At 34.8% G+C, this 16,605-nt stretch overlaps 1 protein-coding gene across 1 annotated transcript in view; it reads right to left on the bottom strand.

Annotated features, from left to right (window-relative positions):
• The window catches only part of NCAM2 (neural cell adhesion molecule 2), a 289,809-nt gene that overhangs the window by 62,861 nt on the left and 210,343 nt on the right, over positions 1 to 16,605 (bottom strand). The window contains exons 13-14 of the mRNA XM_004371382.1: positions 2,991 to 3,110; positions 1,257 to 1,378 (exon numbers count right to left, since the gene is read on the bottom strand). Coding sequence (XP_004371439.1) covers positions 1,257 to 1,378; positions 2,991 to 3,110 — 242 coding nt within the window. The remainder of the gene's footprint in view (positions 1 to 1,256; positions 1,379 to 2,990; positions 3,111 to 16,605) is intronic.

Genomic DNA, 16,605 nt, shown 5'->3' with positions numbered 1-16,605 from the left:
CAATGAGCCTTTCAGAGTTGTTTTGGTGTAGAGGCATCAAGTCTCCGTAGCTGAGTATCCAAAAGAGACACATAGCTACTCTTCACGGCCAATGTAAATCCTGGGTGAAAGAGAGGTCTCTGAAGGGAATATTAATCTTAAATTTAACAGATTAGATTGATGTCTAAAAATAATTATTGAATTATGATATTCAAAATCAAATTTCCTCTAGAATTACCCCTCAAAAGTGAGATATTCTAATTTAGGACCATCAATATTATAATTTGGAATATTGTGTATTTCTGAGAAAATATTTAAACTTCGTGTACATACTGTTGAGGACTGAGTATGTAAACACTATCTGTTAAAACACAGCATTAATAGCGTTAACAAATATTAAATGTTCATTCAACATAAACATTAAATTGACCCTGTATTGAAAAAAATGGCTATATACATTAGTAAATAAACCTTACAAAATTTAAGTTCAAATTTTGTTTTATTTTTAACATATTCTACAGTGGACACCAATGCTCAATGGTACTTACGACAAAGTTGTTAGGAGAAATAATTTTTCATGGCCCCCTAGCATTATTGTTAGCTGAAGGCAGAGGCACAGTCCAATAGGCAATGTTCTACACCTCTCTGCAACCATCTGGCATGGATTACTCCCTACATGCATCAAAAGTCCCAGTGAGGCTCTTGGTTGTCCAAAGTCCCTTACCAGCTAGCGCTAAACAAACTAGAAGAAAACTATTCCCTCTTCCTCAAGTTCAATATGACCATTTTTGTTAAATATCCAGGGTAAAGCAATCTGATTATGTGATTAAAGTAATTTATTCTCAGGCATATTTATTAATAATCCTACTTACAATAAGGGTAAGTGATAAGAGGGCTTAGTTTAGGGCTATGGACAGTACGAGAAATGCGAGGTAAAAATATCCTGTTAAACTTGACAGAAGAAATAGGGAAAATGGTATCTCATTTCTGAAACATTGCCAAGTCTCATTTCACATCTAAAAATCACAAGATGAAGCACATAGTATTATTTCCATGATTTAGGCTTAGGTTCAAAAAAAAAAAAAAATTGCAAGCATTTCACAACATATAATGATGAATTTCAGCAATGCAAAATTGGCATTTGAATTCCTATGACTACTATTTATCATTGCTGTTATTTAATATGCATTCACTCTTGATGTGTCTACGAAATCAATGCAAATCTTCATGCAATTTGAAAACACCAGTTACAAAATGGTAATAAATGGGGTACTTACACTTCTATATTTTACAATATATTCTAAAATAGGGGCCCCTCCATCATCCTGTTTGGTGATGCTGAGTTTAAAGCTCTTCCCGCTGCTTGGCTGTCCATGGATTGATGGAGGACTTGGTTCACCTAATATGCAATACAACAATCTTCAGATTCACACACATATCAGATGACTACAGAAACTGCATTTTAATAAAAAGAATGGTATAACGCCATCAAAAGGCATGAAGTTCCGTCTGGAGTTACCATTTGCTATTTGACATTTGATGTGATGTGATTGTGGATCCTCATTTTTTCCATCCAAGAAACAGCCACATTCATAAAACTAGAAGTATAGTGCCAAAAGTGTGAAACCTCAGGCCTAATATTTTATTTATATTAATGTGCAAATGCTGTGCAATCTGTACTGCACTATACAAGTGAAAAACTTCATTTCTTTTACTATTAATAGTGTGTAATACTGTTTATTTTATTAATAGATTACAACTATGAATGCAAAAACATTAACATATTAAACTGTATGGGTTGTATGCCAACCAAGAAAAATAACTCCTTAACAGTTAGTTATCTGCTCCCACAAACATTTTTTTGACAAGATGTATATCTGAACAATAAAAAAAATGTAGAATCCAATTATATCGACCTGTGCTTCAATTTTTGTTTTAATTCAAAAATAAGGGAATACTTGCGTTTGATGCTTTTATTCACATGGAGGTAATTTTACAACAAAGATGCTTACAATATTTGAATAGAATAGGGATGTACCTAACTGCAAGAATTTTAAATGTGAAGGGTGCCATCAATGTTTGGTAACTTGGAATCACAGCTCCCTGCTGTGTGCCATGGACATGATGCCATTGGACACAACCTTCTGATTTACTTTGTTATCATCATTTCAGAAGATGGATTGGGAACAATCTAATCTGCAAGTGGGCTTATGAGTCAAGATTTACTTGATGAAAAAATAATGAGGGGCTGAAAAAGACACTAGCACTGGGGATGGAGAAAAGAGAACACATTTGACGGATTTTATGAGAACAAAGATAACTGGTCACAAATTAGGGTAAAATAATTTCTTGTGGCCAGTTTGGCTGACTGCCCATGTATATATAATAGGCAGGAATATGCAAAGATTTTCTCCATTTATTATAATTTATTCAACATAAAAGAAACATTGAATCTTTTAAAATTTGTCTTAGCTTCTTCAAGTAAACCCAATTGACTGAACAATACCCCACAGGAGGATGGTTATGAGAACAATAAACTGTAACTATTATTTTCCTGCAGTCACCGTTGTAATGGATTAATTTAGTAGCTCCGTTTTTCTCACATTAGAGCCTATATAATTTGTGTGATAAAGGCAACAGTCATGACCCATCAAAATAATAGTTTATTAGGCATATTACATAGACATTTTTCCACTGTTCCACAGCATAAAATCTATGCACTACAAACCAATTAATCAGACTATGAATAAGTAGGACACCTTTGTGCCTAGGATAATTTCCTGAGAGAGCTATTTTTATTGCATGAATTTCAGTGCATCTTTTCTTTTTCCATTGCTCAAGAGTCAAATTCTTTTCCTTAATCTGAGATGCCGCCATCTTCAGAGACCTCTTAAATAAAGACATAATTCACTTCCCCAAGTGTTGACACTTCTCCCTGCATTTTAAAATTCCTTTTAAATTTGCAGGTGAAGAGAATGTCTACAGACAGCACAACAGAGAAGATTACTTACGAACTGGTAGTGTTTGGAAGATTTCTATTTTACTGTAGTCTCCTTGCCCTTTTCCATTTACAGCTGCAACCCTGATTTCATATGTTGTATTTGGTTCCAGGTTGTTCAACACAACCATTGCTAGAAGAAGAAGAAGAAAAAAAAAAAATCTATCCCATTGCCATCAAGTGGATTCCAACCCATAGCGACTCATCTGTTTAATGTATTTTAATAAGAAAAAAAATCAAGGTATTATAATGTTGAGTGAGTAATTTCACTGTAAAGCTTTCCATGAAATACCTGAAAAAAATAGGAAATAAATATAAGAAGAGAATGATTTCTGAACAGTCCTCTCTTCACCTATATTCTAGCTTTCCAATCCTAGGTGTCAACATTCAAAGAAGAAAAAAGTTATAGCTTCTTTTGTGATACTTATAAAGCAGAAAGTAAAATCTCTATTTTCATCTTTTTAATATCATAAAATAAAAATGATGTAAATACTTTCCAGAGTGTTTCTGGTATACTCTAAATTAATTTTTTTAAATTAAATGACAATATGAAATTCAATATATATATCACTGGACTCCAGTAAGGTATGTCAAAGTGTCCCAAGTTGAGTCTGAAGCAAAGGTAGATCATTTATTCTGTAATCTCAAGTCAAATCATCACATTATTTTTAATGCTATCTTAAAGGCTGCCATCTCTTGTTTTCTCTCTGAATTTCTTCTCAACTATATACTGTACCTGAACTGGATTCAACATGACACAAAGTACGAGAAAAACTCTGAAAAATACAGCAATGTGGAGGTTATTAGAAACATCTCCTGGGTCATGAAATTTGCCACAGAATTTTGGATACAATTGTATATTTCACATCTTCACAAATTCCTCCGTTAGAGCTAAAAAAAATAATATAGTTGATTCCATCCTTACTTCTTTTGCTACCCTCACACACACACACACACAAACACACACACACATAACTGTACTAGTGGAAACAGTAATACCTTTTGAATGGTCAAAGGGAAGTTATGTATGATTTTCATTATAAATCCAAGTCAAATGGTCCATTCATAATAGAAGCAGATATAATCAAACATAAAAGATTAAATTGTAGATAACTAGGATAATATTTGTATTTGGTTTTATGTGAACCATGACTAAAGATGGTCTACATTCAATATAATTTGAATATAATTGATTATTTCTGATAAATAATATTATAACAGAGGTTCACTTAGATAACATTTTTAATTCTACATCATATGAATATACTCAATGAATTCATTTTGATACTTCTATTTATTCCATTCTTTTCCCCATATTTATCATCATATTCTTTATTTAGCTTTTTTACTGTAATCTTTAAATCTTCATTGAATTACTATTAAGCTTTATAAAAGAAAACAAAGTTTCAAATACACCACTGAACTGTTTTCTTTGCCTAAAATGCAGAATTTTGAAAATGGATAAAACAGTTAATAGCACATAAAGGTTTATGACAGAAATACATAGCCCAAATATCATCTGGACCTTACTTAACCCAGTACCAAAACCCAAAAACCGCTTGCCCTCAAGTCGATTCCGACTCATAGTGACCCTATGGGACAGGTTAGAACTGCCCTGTAGAGTTTCCAAGGAGCACCTGGTGGATTCGAACTGCTGACCTTTTGGTTAGGAGCTGGATCTCTTAACCACTACACCACCAGGGTTTCCTAACCCAGTACAGCTGTCCTAAAAGCAGCAGAAAGGATATATTGCCAACTGGCAACATTTTTATTTAGATTTCACAGTTTAACTGTCTACTTTGTAGGAAAACTCAGCTTTCTTTTAAGCCTGTATTATCTTGTCAAAACCTCAGCTTATTAACACCTGGTGTCAGAGCTAAGGGAAGCCAATTGGGAAAAGAGTGATTGGCATGGAAAGCCCATTGATTAGAAGCTGCAAGGATAAATGGAAAACCAAGGCTTGAATTAAATGATTTCTGACAACCTAACAACCTGTGAGCTTTTTTAGGAAGCCCAAACCCAGTTGCTGACCTAGAGCAAATAAACATGAAATGTCAGCCTCAGAAAAAGAATACAGTTGCAATGGAGGGAATGTGGCTGCATAGATAATGCTGGTCAGGTACATTGTCGAAGGGAGAAGAAAATCACAGGGAGTTTAGTAGCTAAGGAAATGCTCGCGGCGAAGTGGTTAAGTGCTACGGCCGCTAACCAAAGGTCGGCAGTTTGAATTCACCATGAGCTTCTTGAAAACTCTATGAGACAGTTCTACTCTGCCCTATAGGGTTGCTATGAGTTGGAATCGACTTGATGGCAATGGGTTTGGTTTTTTTTTTTAGTAGCTAAAATGCTGAGAAGTTGGAATTTTACTGTTCTTAAGAAAGAAACTTTTGCTGTTAGCATAACAAGAAATTTAAGAGTTAAAATTCACCACAATTTGCCAGTTTAATTAGTTAATACATATCCCGAGACTCAAAACAAAGTAAAATAGGCTTATTATTCTGCCGAGATTAAAACTTTGTCAAAGTGTGTTTACTCTTCAGGGTTAGGGTTAGCAACTGAATTGTGTCCTCCAACAAGATACGTTGAGGTCGGAACTCATGTACCTGTGAATGTGACCTGTTTGGAAACAGGGTCCTTGAAGGCATTATCAATTACATTAACATGAAGTTATACTGGGGTAGAGCGGATCCTAATCACTATGACCAGTGGCATCACTAGGGGTGGTGTTACCCAGTGCAGGAACTCATGGACGGTGTCACTTCCTCTCATACCAAAGCATACAGAATCCTTATAATGTTTTTTGTACTAATGTTACTAGTAAATCATAATTCTCCCATATATCACCCCTTTTATTTCTTTGATTGCTACCTCATTCTCAAAAAAAAAATATTGATATAAGTTCACAAATACTAATTACCACAATATTGTAGCTAAAACCCCAGAAAATTTGAAAAGATCAGCAACTATAAAAACATCGGAGCAACAAAAACTGCTCCTGCTTGTAGCGAATGCAGATGAAACCCCGTGATTTGAAGCGTCATTGTAATTGGGTAATAATGACAGCTCTGACTGGAGGGCATAAGAAGGTTCAAAATGTAAATTAGCATAGAGTCTTAGCTTTGTAGGTATATTGATACATGTAAACTGGACTTACAAAAAATGTTTTTGTTGTAGTAACTACAGAGATATTTTTATTAAAAAATAATAAATTTCTGCTGAAACACTGCACAAAAATTTTAGAGACAGTCATTTTGGTGTCACTCCCTCTGATAGTGTCACCCGGTGAGGTCCACACTCCCCAATCCCCCCTAGTGATACCACTGAATATGACTGGTGTCCTTATAAAAGAGGAGAAGATAAACAGCGAAAGGGAGAAAAAGGAAGGATACCATTTGATGCTTCAGGAACTCCTGGCCTCCTCAAAGCTAGAAGAGACCCATGGAACAGATACTCCCTCAAAGCCTCGTAAAGAATCAACATGGCTGGCACGCTGCTCTCAGAATCCTAATCTCCAAAACTGTGAAACACTAAAATTCTGTTCCTATAAGCTGCCCAGTTTGTGGTATTTTGTTATGGCAGCACTAAGAGGCCAATACAGATTATAACCAAAAGGCTAGGACAATAATATGATGTCGTGGAACATTTTTGTGTAAAAGAAGATTACCCTCTTCTATAACATCATGTAGCACGAGCTAATTTAACGTGTCGAGATATGGGAAACATGCAGGCTCTATTTGGGCTCTGTGAAAAGGTGCATATTTTAGACTCACGAAAGACTTGCATGGCCCTGGGCCTGTTTCCACCATTGGCTGGGATCCAGCAAAGTTTTAAGGCTAATTAGGCCTCTCAGATTATAAATAATGGCGTTGAGGTTAAAAACCATAGAAACAAAAGTATAAAAATAAATTAAGAGAAAGGTATAGATAAAAAATTGTAATCTAAAATGAAATCATCATCATTATGCATCCATTATCTATGCAAGAGATGAAAATGTGCAGCCTGTGAAATAATGCAAAATAATGCATAGTCCAAAGATCATTTAGCTATGGTTCTGTGGGAGCAATACTCTATATTTACTGGCAAAAACGGACTTCATAATATTTACTTAGAAATGGTAGTTACGATTTACATGGATAATCCACATGGCAAGTGTGCTACATCATAATAAATAAGAGACTACTATAGAAGTTTATGCTGTTGCAGACTACTTTTGTTTGTGATAGAACTCTCCATAATTCTGTGATGTGAGGAAGTGGCTGCAAGCATCATGTGAAGGGCATGAAGTATGCTGCAACTCGGGTGTGAAGTGAAGTCATTTGGTAATGTTTATAGCCCATTATGTGGCTTGATAAAATTCAAAAAAGAAACATATTTGAAGCACACATTTTAATTTAGAGATACTTGTAAATCAAAATCATAAGTCAGAGGTGAGATCACATTTGAGATACAGTCTCATTATTTTTGGTTAAAAAAGGATAGCTATAGAACTACCAAAGTATCAGAGCATATCTCTAAAGCAAAGAGCAAAACTGAGGTGATTATTTAGATTTAATAATATTCATAACAACAAGAATGCAAACCCACATTTTACCTGAATTATCCGAGTGTTTCATCCAAAAGCTCTTTCTAGTCTGGATTAGCTGCAATCCTTTCCCTCTAACATTTCAGTGGTACTGTGAGAAGCTCTCAGTGTCCCTCTATGTGTATCAAGAGGAAATCTATTTCTTTAGTTACACTGTGGTCAATTCAGAATGGATTTTCCTCATTTTTCCCCATTTTTCTGTTCTGTGTCAACACTCTCCTGTGTGCTGAACTTCAACTCAGAGTAGTTTGGGGGCAGAAGAGCAAGGAGGGTAAAACTGTGGCTGAAAGAATACTACAATGATGAGCTTAGAGTTCATGTGGATAAAGGGTGGACATTTAAAATTATAGGGGAGAGGAGTGAAAATAAACCTATTGATGCAAGTTTCACAAAGTTTATATAAAAGAAGTCAGTCTGTTTTTGAGTTCTGAGTATAAAGGTTTTGTACAATAACCCTTATTATGAGGCTTATTAGCACTGTGTGAACATAAAGATTATCAAGGAGAATAGAAAGAACGTCATAAAATGGGACAGAATTAAAGAGAGGGAAAGGAAACGATGTAGGGGAGGCAAAGCCTAGGTCTGTAATTTGACTTGCTTTTCTGAAGTGAGAGGATATATACATTAAATCATCCATAATTTCCTGGAACCTCACCAAACACAGGGTTTTTGAACACCCGAATTGGGGCCTGAAAGCAAATCACCACTTGAAAAACGAAAGGCTGTGTAGTCACTCTGTAATAGTGTGGTACCACAAATTATGAAGTTAGTTAATGCAAGATTTTCTCTCCCTAAACGTGTTCATACAACAGAATAATAGCACTCGAAACTGAGGTGTGGGATGGATCCTTCCCCTATAATTTAATAGAAATCCAAACTCAAAAATTAGGTGAAAGTAGATCTAGACTACAAACTATTAGACGTTCTCTAAGGACAAATGGCATAAATTAAGGTATTTTATAGCTATGTTCAGTCAGCATGATTTGGAAATTACAATATAATTCTTCTGAAAGCTATAAACAATCGTGAATTTTACTTTACATGGCAACAGGGAGAGGTCCTATAAAGAATCTGGTTTATCTCACTAATATAATGCTTCCACATGATTTAAATGTAGTTAAGTTTCATAAATGATCCTCTCATCATCTGGCTATAAATGCAAAAAGTACAGTAAAACCTTGAGATACACTAAAACGTTTTAAACCGTCAAATGACAGGAAAATATGAAAATTTCTACTCTGTCTTTACAAGTGTGGAGATAATACTAAAGGGAAGCTGAATGAAATAATGTTTTTGTTTTTTCAGATAATAAATGATAAATCTGTTCCCCTTGTCTGTCAAGAAAAGCAGAGGCTAAAGAATATTTTGGACCCTTGGAGCAGAATAAATTGCGTATTTGCTAAGTCATTAGCCTGGGCAAAGGTCTAAAGGGAGATTAGATGTAGCCATGCTCTCTTCGCTGTCTTAAATCCCAAATCTCTTCATGGGGTTTTCCCACCATTCAGTATAAGCAGATAAGGACTCCCTTGGTGTAGAACTGCTGTATCACCTGCCTAAAATGGAACTGTTCATGTTGTCAAGAGCTGTGAAACATGTTGGATAGCTAAGAGAAATCACAAAGCTTGGCTAGGGTAGAAGAACTGATCATTCAAAATTACACTTGCTGTTAATCTTCTCAAACAGATCTGAAAATACGATGAAATCCCTGAAGTTTCTCACCTAAAACTCAGCCTTTGCTCTCTAAACAAGTAAAACAAGCAAGAAAAGTTTTTGTTTTGCAAGGGAGCTCTCTAAATCCCTTCTGCAGAAGTTTACAGCAGGCTTGAAGAATAATAAAAGTGATTTTTACTGATTGTATTCATATTGTAGATCTTTTTAATACTCCAGCTACTCTTTACACATATAAGAACAACTTCATGGATAATTCAGTTACCACGACAAAGTGTCTAAGTTTTCTCAAGAACTTTATGTATGTAATCATCTCAGTTCAAATATATTTTCATTTCTTTTTGAAAATTTAATTTTTTTTACAATTTACATTGTGTTTCAAGTTTATATTAGTTGTATCAGAGTATAATGTCATCTTTTAAAACGTACTTTAGAGACTTTTATCAGTCAAATTACATAACCTGTATGGATATATACTTTGATATAAATAATCTCTATGGATAGAAACTTTATAAAAAATAATTCCTATGAATATATAACTTGATGGATAGAAAGAAAACTAAAATAATATAATGATTATGTGTTATTTGTTTACATGGGATTTTTTACTCAAAACAATATATTGGAAGCACTATTTTAAGATTACAGTTCATTAATTCTGAATTTCCATTGATTTTCTATTTACAGCATTGCTTTTTTATGTTCCTTTTCATCATGAGTATAAGCTATGCATGACAAAACGCAATTTAACAATTAAGACTTTTAATTGAAATGAATTTTTTTACAAGAAGTATATATTGTCCTTTGAAATTGAATATCTTCTCTTTGAAGTATACTCCCTATATAAAAACCCTGATTTTTTTTTTCACTTCAGATATAAAGAAGTATCATGTTTAAAGTGAAAAAACTGGAGCCCTGACGACACAGTGGTGAAGAGTTCAGCTGCTAAGCAAAAGGTTGGCAGTTCAAATTCACCAGCAGCTCCGTGGAAACCCTATGGTGCAGTTCTACTCTGTCCTATAGGGTTGCTACAAGTTGGAATAAACTCAACAGCAATGGGTATATGGGTGTGTGTGTGTGTATATATATATATATGAGGTATTAATCCAAGAAGAGTTCGATCGATATATTTTATTTCCAGGACCCACTTAGTGTATAAAATACGATAATAGAAGGAAAATTATCAAACAATTATTTCTATAGTCTAAAACAATAGGCTTTTGGAAAATAAAAATCATGATTTTAGAAATTATACAATCTTTTGATGATTAAAAAACCCAACAAATTATTTGTCACTTACAAAACTGCTGATTCCTCCAATATTTCATACTCACAAATGTTCTTTTTATATCATAAACTTTTTTTGGAAGGGAGGGGGATTAGTTAAAGTTTTGTAATTACATATTCCCTCACTTTACCTTCTGACTCAGTGGTTAAGAGCTCCGCTGTTAAGCAAAAGGTCAGCAGTTCAAATCCACCAACCGCTCCTGGGAAACCCTATGGGGCAGTTCTACTCTGTCCTATAGGGTCGCTATGAGTCGGAATCTACTTGACAGCGATGGGTTTGGTTTTTTGGTTCGGGTCACTTTACCGTGTCTATAGAAACTCTCAGCTTCATTTTAGCTATTTAACTTCCTAATAACTTCTATTCATCATTTCTCTCTGCTGTTGATTAAAGTGTCCTGTTTTCATATTTGACTATTTTATTGTAACGATCTTGTGAACAGGACACAATATATATCGTCTCCATCCCTCACATAACCTACAAATTTTGGATGCAAAATAAGAATCCAATAAAGTTTTGGAATCGGCAGTTTAAAAATATGCCAAGCGGAACACCACCTTTAAAGAACTTGACCCAAAGGGGGGACTGGCTAAACTTGTAGTTGCTATTATCAATTATTCACTCGAGTCTTTTGTTGCTGAACCTTTAAAGCACATTTTAATTCTCCAAGTTATTTACTTATTTATTTTTTTGTATGTGGGAGAATAGTCATTCACTGTTCAATCCCATCTACCACATTTCATTTAATCTTTAAACTAACACAGCTTAGTTACATTTCTTTGTCTCAGTGATTAAAGAAAAAAAAAAAAAAGAGGCTCAGAAAGATTAACCAGTCACTAAGTGGCAGAACTTGGATATGAACACAATTCTGTCTTAAGTGAAAGCTTTGAATTATCCCACAACCCCATGTGCGCCTGTAAAAACTAAGTACAGAAAACTTCACGTAACAAAAGGGACCTACAACATAATCGTATACCTGCATATAAAGAAAATACATTCTCTCTTCCCAAGGACATTACAGAGAAAAAATAAAAAATGGTAATGTAACAAAAATAATAATTCTGTATAAGCTTTTAAATTCAATTAAAGCAATTAAAATACACAATCTCATTCTCTGGCTATTTTACTTAATCAAGTGTTTCTGAGTACTCTAGACAAAACAATATAAATACATGCTGCTCTTCATGAAATTCTAGCACTCTAAGATCAATAACACTCAGTCATTTTCCTATATAGTTCACGGGAACACATTATAATATCAGAGTAAAAATACTATGATGAGGGTTTCAGAGCAAAGCCAGGTCCAACTATCTGATTAATGAGGTTTGTGATTCTGACTCTGAGGCCTTCCACTGTCGCAGAGGGCCACTTACCAGACACTTTCACCTATTGTGCATTGTGGCCAAAGTATCATTTCTTTTTAAAGTCCTAAAGCAAACGATTTATTTCATGTATTCCATCTAGGATTCCCAATACATTTCCAAGTAATGATGAACTTGCCTTGCCCTTTCACTTATGTTTGCTACCAGGTAACACACCACACCACAGACAGAGCCCAAAGATGCAGCTGGTTACATTAGGAGCAAGTTTTGAGATCAGTGCACCAAATGCAGCACTGGGTAGGGTTTTTGTTTTAATGTGTATCTAAAAGCACTTTCTCTCTTTATTTTCAAGGAAGTTTGATTACTATTTCTTTGGGAATCTTATAATAGTATTTAAAATCTCTCTCAGACAGCTCGTTCTTTTTCTACCTAATCTAGGCATTTCTATCAGTTATAATGAATCATTTGTTATTTTTCAATAAAATCTAGGACATAAAAAATTTTCATCTCTAGATATTTGGAATGTTAACATTTCTTTCTGTTTTTTGTTCTGCTTAATACTAACTCTTTTCATTTTCTGTTTAATTTTAAATATGTCAGCTACATTCATATGAATCTTTGACAAGATTTTCACATTGCTAAACACATATGACAATAAAAATATCTGTAAATAATTGTAGCATTTACTGGAAAGATTACATTATATTTAATATCACTATTTTGAGAGACTATACATTATTTGGAATCCCTGGGTGGCACGAATGGTTTAGCACTCAACTACCAGCTGAAAGGCTGGCGGTTCAAATCCACTCAGAGGTGCCTCTGAAGACAGGGCTGGAGATCTACTTCTGAAAAGTCTACTTGTTGAAAATTCGATGGAGCAGTTCTACTCTACACACATGGAGTCATCATGAGTTGGAATTGACTCAACAGCAACTAACACCATTACAACAACATACATTATTTTGACAGAAATCATTTTATAAATTATACTTTTTAAAATAATCTAAATTGTGAGACAAGTAATATTATGACTAAATATTTGTTGTACAGTTCAATTCACTGTCTTATGAACATACCATGCAGACTGAAGACATTCAAGTGAACAATTTCACTGGAATCCCTCTTACAATTAAAAAGCAATCATCTGAATTTGAATTTTAAGACTCAAAGAATAAATGCCTACAAATTAAAGTTTCAATGAGTACAGCAAATTGCACGTGGAAAACGTGAAAGTAATGAAATGATCCCATTCCAATACCTTTTGAATTGGGACACTTTGGCTGCATTGTGTCCTCAAATATGAAAATAATAGAATTTTTTTTTAATGGCCAATATGTTCCCTATAAAAAGACACAGATTGAGTGGAATCTTACATTGAAATGTTGGGAAATAAGTCATGTGATCCAATTTGTTGTACAAATTTATAATGTTAAAAGTAAAAAATTATAATTTTGACTACTGAGATTCATTTACATTTAGCAAAACTCAATAAAATGCAAAGGAGAGTAAATTACTAATCCTAAATGCTATCCCTAAAATAATCTGTGATAATTTCCCCATGTATCTAGAGAAGGAAAATACATATTAGGCCTATGAAAATGCAAATAGTGGTGCTAATCACCTGCTTAATAACAAAGGCAGGTGCAACCTGTTTCTGAAATATAATTCCATTTCTATTTATTAAGAAAGTTGAATACTTGAAATCTACTAAAAACCACAGAGCAGGTGTTTTCTCCATAAAGCCTTAAAGCTTTTTAAGATACTAGGGTTTGGATGATTGACTAGGCTAGTACTTAAAGTGAGTCAGATGCATTTTATGCTGTTGTTAGGTGCCATTGAGTCCGTTCTGACTCATAGCAACCCTGTATAGAACAGAACGAAACACTGCCCATTCCTGCGCCATCCTCACCATTGTTGCTATGTTTGCCCATTGTTGCATTCACTGTGTCAATCCATTTCATTAAGGGTCTTCCTCTTTTTTGCTGACCCTCTACTTTACCAAGCATGATGTCTTTCTCCATGGACAGTCCTTCCTGATAACATGTCCAACGTACGTGAGATGAAGTCTTGTCATCTTCTCTTCTAAGGCGCATTCTGGCTTTACTTCATCCAAGACAGATTCTTCTGATAGTTCATGGTATATTCGACATTCTTTGCCAATGCCATAATTCAAATGCAGCAATTCTTCTTCGTTCTTCCTTATTCATTGTCCAGCTTTCACAAGCATATGAGGTGATTGAAAACACCATGGCTTGGTTCAGGCACACCTTAGTCCTGAAGGTGGTATCTTTGCTTTTTAACACTTTAAAGTGTTTTTTTGCAGCAGATTTGTCCAATGCAATATGTCTTTTGATTTCTTGACTGCTGCTTCCATGGGCATTGATTGTGGATCCAAGTAAAATGAAATCCTTCACAACTTTAATATTTTCTCCATTTATCATGATGTTGCTTATTGGTTCAATTGTGAGTATTTTTGTTTTCCTTAGGTACATGTGTAAGCCCTACTGAAGGGTGTATTCTTTTATCTTCATCAATAAGCCCTTCAAGTCCTCTTCACTTTCAGCAAGCAAGGTTGTGTAATTTGCAGATCACACGTTGTTAATTAGTCTTCCTTCAGTCCTAATGCCTCATTCTTCTTCATATAGTCCAGCATCTCGGATTATTAGCTCAGCATACAGATTGAATAAGTATGGTGAAAGGATGCAACACCGATACACACCTTTCCTAACTTTAAAACACGCAGTATCCCCTTGTTCTGGTCGAACAACTGCCTCTTGGTCTATATACAAGTTCCTCATGGGCACCATTAAGTGTTCTGGAATTTCCATTTTTCCCAATGTTATCCATAATTTGTTATGATCCACATACTTGAATGTCTTTGCATAGTCAATAAAATTCAGGTAAACATCTTTCTGGTATTCTCTGCTTTCAGCCAAGATCCATCTGACATTAGCAACGATATCCCTCATTCCACCTCTTCTTCTGAATCTTGCTTGAATTTCTGGAAGTTCCCTGTCAATATACTGCTGCAACCGTTTTTAAATTATCTTCAGCATAATTTCACTTGCATATATTAATGATATTGTTTGATAATTTCCTCTTTCTATTGGATCATCTTTCTTTTTAACTGGCACAAATAAGGATCTCTTCCAGGTGGTTTGGCCAGGTAGCTGTCTTCCACATTTCCTGGTACAGATGACTGAGTGCTTTCAGCATTGCATCTATTTGTGGAACCATGTCAATTGGTATCCTGTCAATTCCTGGAGTCTTGTTTTTTTGCCAATATCATCAGTGCAGCTTGGAGTTTTTCCTTCAGTACCATCAGTTCTTGATCATTTGTTACCTTCTGAAATGGCTGAATATCCACCAGTTCTTTTTGGTTCAGTGACTCTGTGTATTCCTTTCATCTTCTTTTGATGCTCTCTGCCTCATTCAATTTTTTGCCCACAGAATCTTTCAATATTCCAACTTGAGGCTGGAATCTTTTCTTCAGCTCTTTCAGCTTGAAAAATGCAGAACATGTTCTTCCCTTTTGGTTTTCTAACTCCAGGTCTTTGTACATTTCATTATAATACTTACTTTGTCTTCATGAGCTGCCCTTTGAAATCTCTTCAGCTGATTTACTTCATCGTTTCTTCTGTTTGCTTTAGCTACTCTACTTCCAAAAGCAAGTTTCAGAGTCTCTTCTGACATCCATTTTGGTGTGTGTGTGTGTTTTCTGTCTTTTTAATGACCTTTTGCTTTCTTCATGTGTGATGTCCTCCCACAACTCGTCTGGTCTTTGGTCGTTAGTGTTCAATTCATCAACTCTAATCTTGAAACGGTCTCTAAATTCAGGTGGGATATACTCAAGGTTGTACCTTGGTTCTCGTGGATTTGTTTAATTTTCTTAAACTTGCATATGAGCAATTGGTGATCTGTTCCATATTTGGCCTCTGGGCTTTTTCTGACTGATGATATTGAGCTTCTCCATCATCTCTTTTCACGGATGTAGTCGATTTGATTCCTGTGTATTCCATCTGACAAATTCCATGTGTATACTCACTGTTTATGTTGTTGAGAAAAGGAATTTGCAATGAAGAAGTCGTTGCTGTTGCAAAATTCTATCATATCATCTCTCATGTCATTTCTATCACAAGGGCCATATTTTCCAACTACTGATCCTTCCTCTTTGTTTCCAACTTCCACTTATGAATCACCAGTAATTATCAATGCATCCTGATTACATGTTTGATCAATTCCAGACTGCAGAACTTGGTAAAAATCTTCAGTTTCTTCATCTTTGGCACTAGTGGTTGGTGCATAAATTTTAATAATAGTCATATTAACTGGTCTTCCTTGTAGGCGTATTGATATTATCCTATCACTGACAGTATTGTATTTCAGAATTGATCTTAAAATATTCTTTTTGTCAACGAATGTGATGCCATTCCTCTTTCATTTGTCATTCTCAGCATAGTAGACCATATGATTGTCTGATTCAAAATAGCCAATACCAGTTCAGTTCAGCTCACTAATGCCTAGGCTATCGATATTCAAGAGTTCTATTTCATTTCTGACAACTTCCACTTTTCCTAGATTCATATTTTATGCATTCCACATTCCAATAATTAATGGGTATTTGCAGCTGTTTCTTCTAATTTTAAGTCATGTCACATCAGCAAATCAAGTCCTAAAAGCTTGACTCCATCCACATCATTAATGTCAACTCTACTTTGGGGAGGCAGTTCTTCCCAAGTCGCATTTTCAGTGCTTTCCAATCTGTGAG

Source organism: Trichechus manatus, unplaced genomic scaffold, assembly GCF_000243295.1.
Source record: "Trichechus manatus latirostris isolate Lorelei unplaced genomic scaffold, TriManLat1.0 scaffold00012, whole genome shotgun sequence".
Classification (NCBI taxonomy): domain Eukaryota; kingdom Metazoa; phylum Chordata; class Mammalia; order Sirenia; family Trichechidae; genus Trichechus; species Trichechus manatus.
Note: the sequence above shows the minus strand (reverse complement) of the source record. Positions and strands in the feature narration are given on the sequence as shown.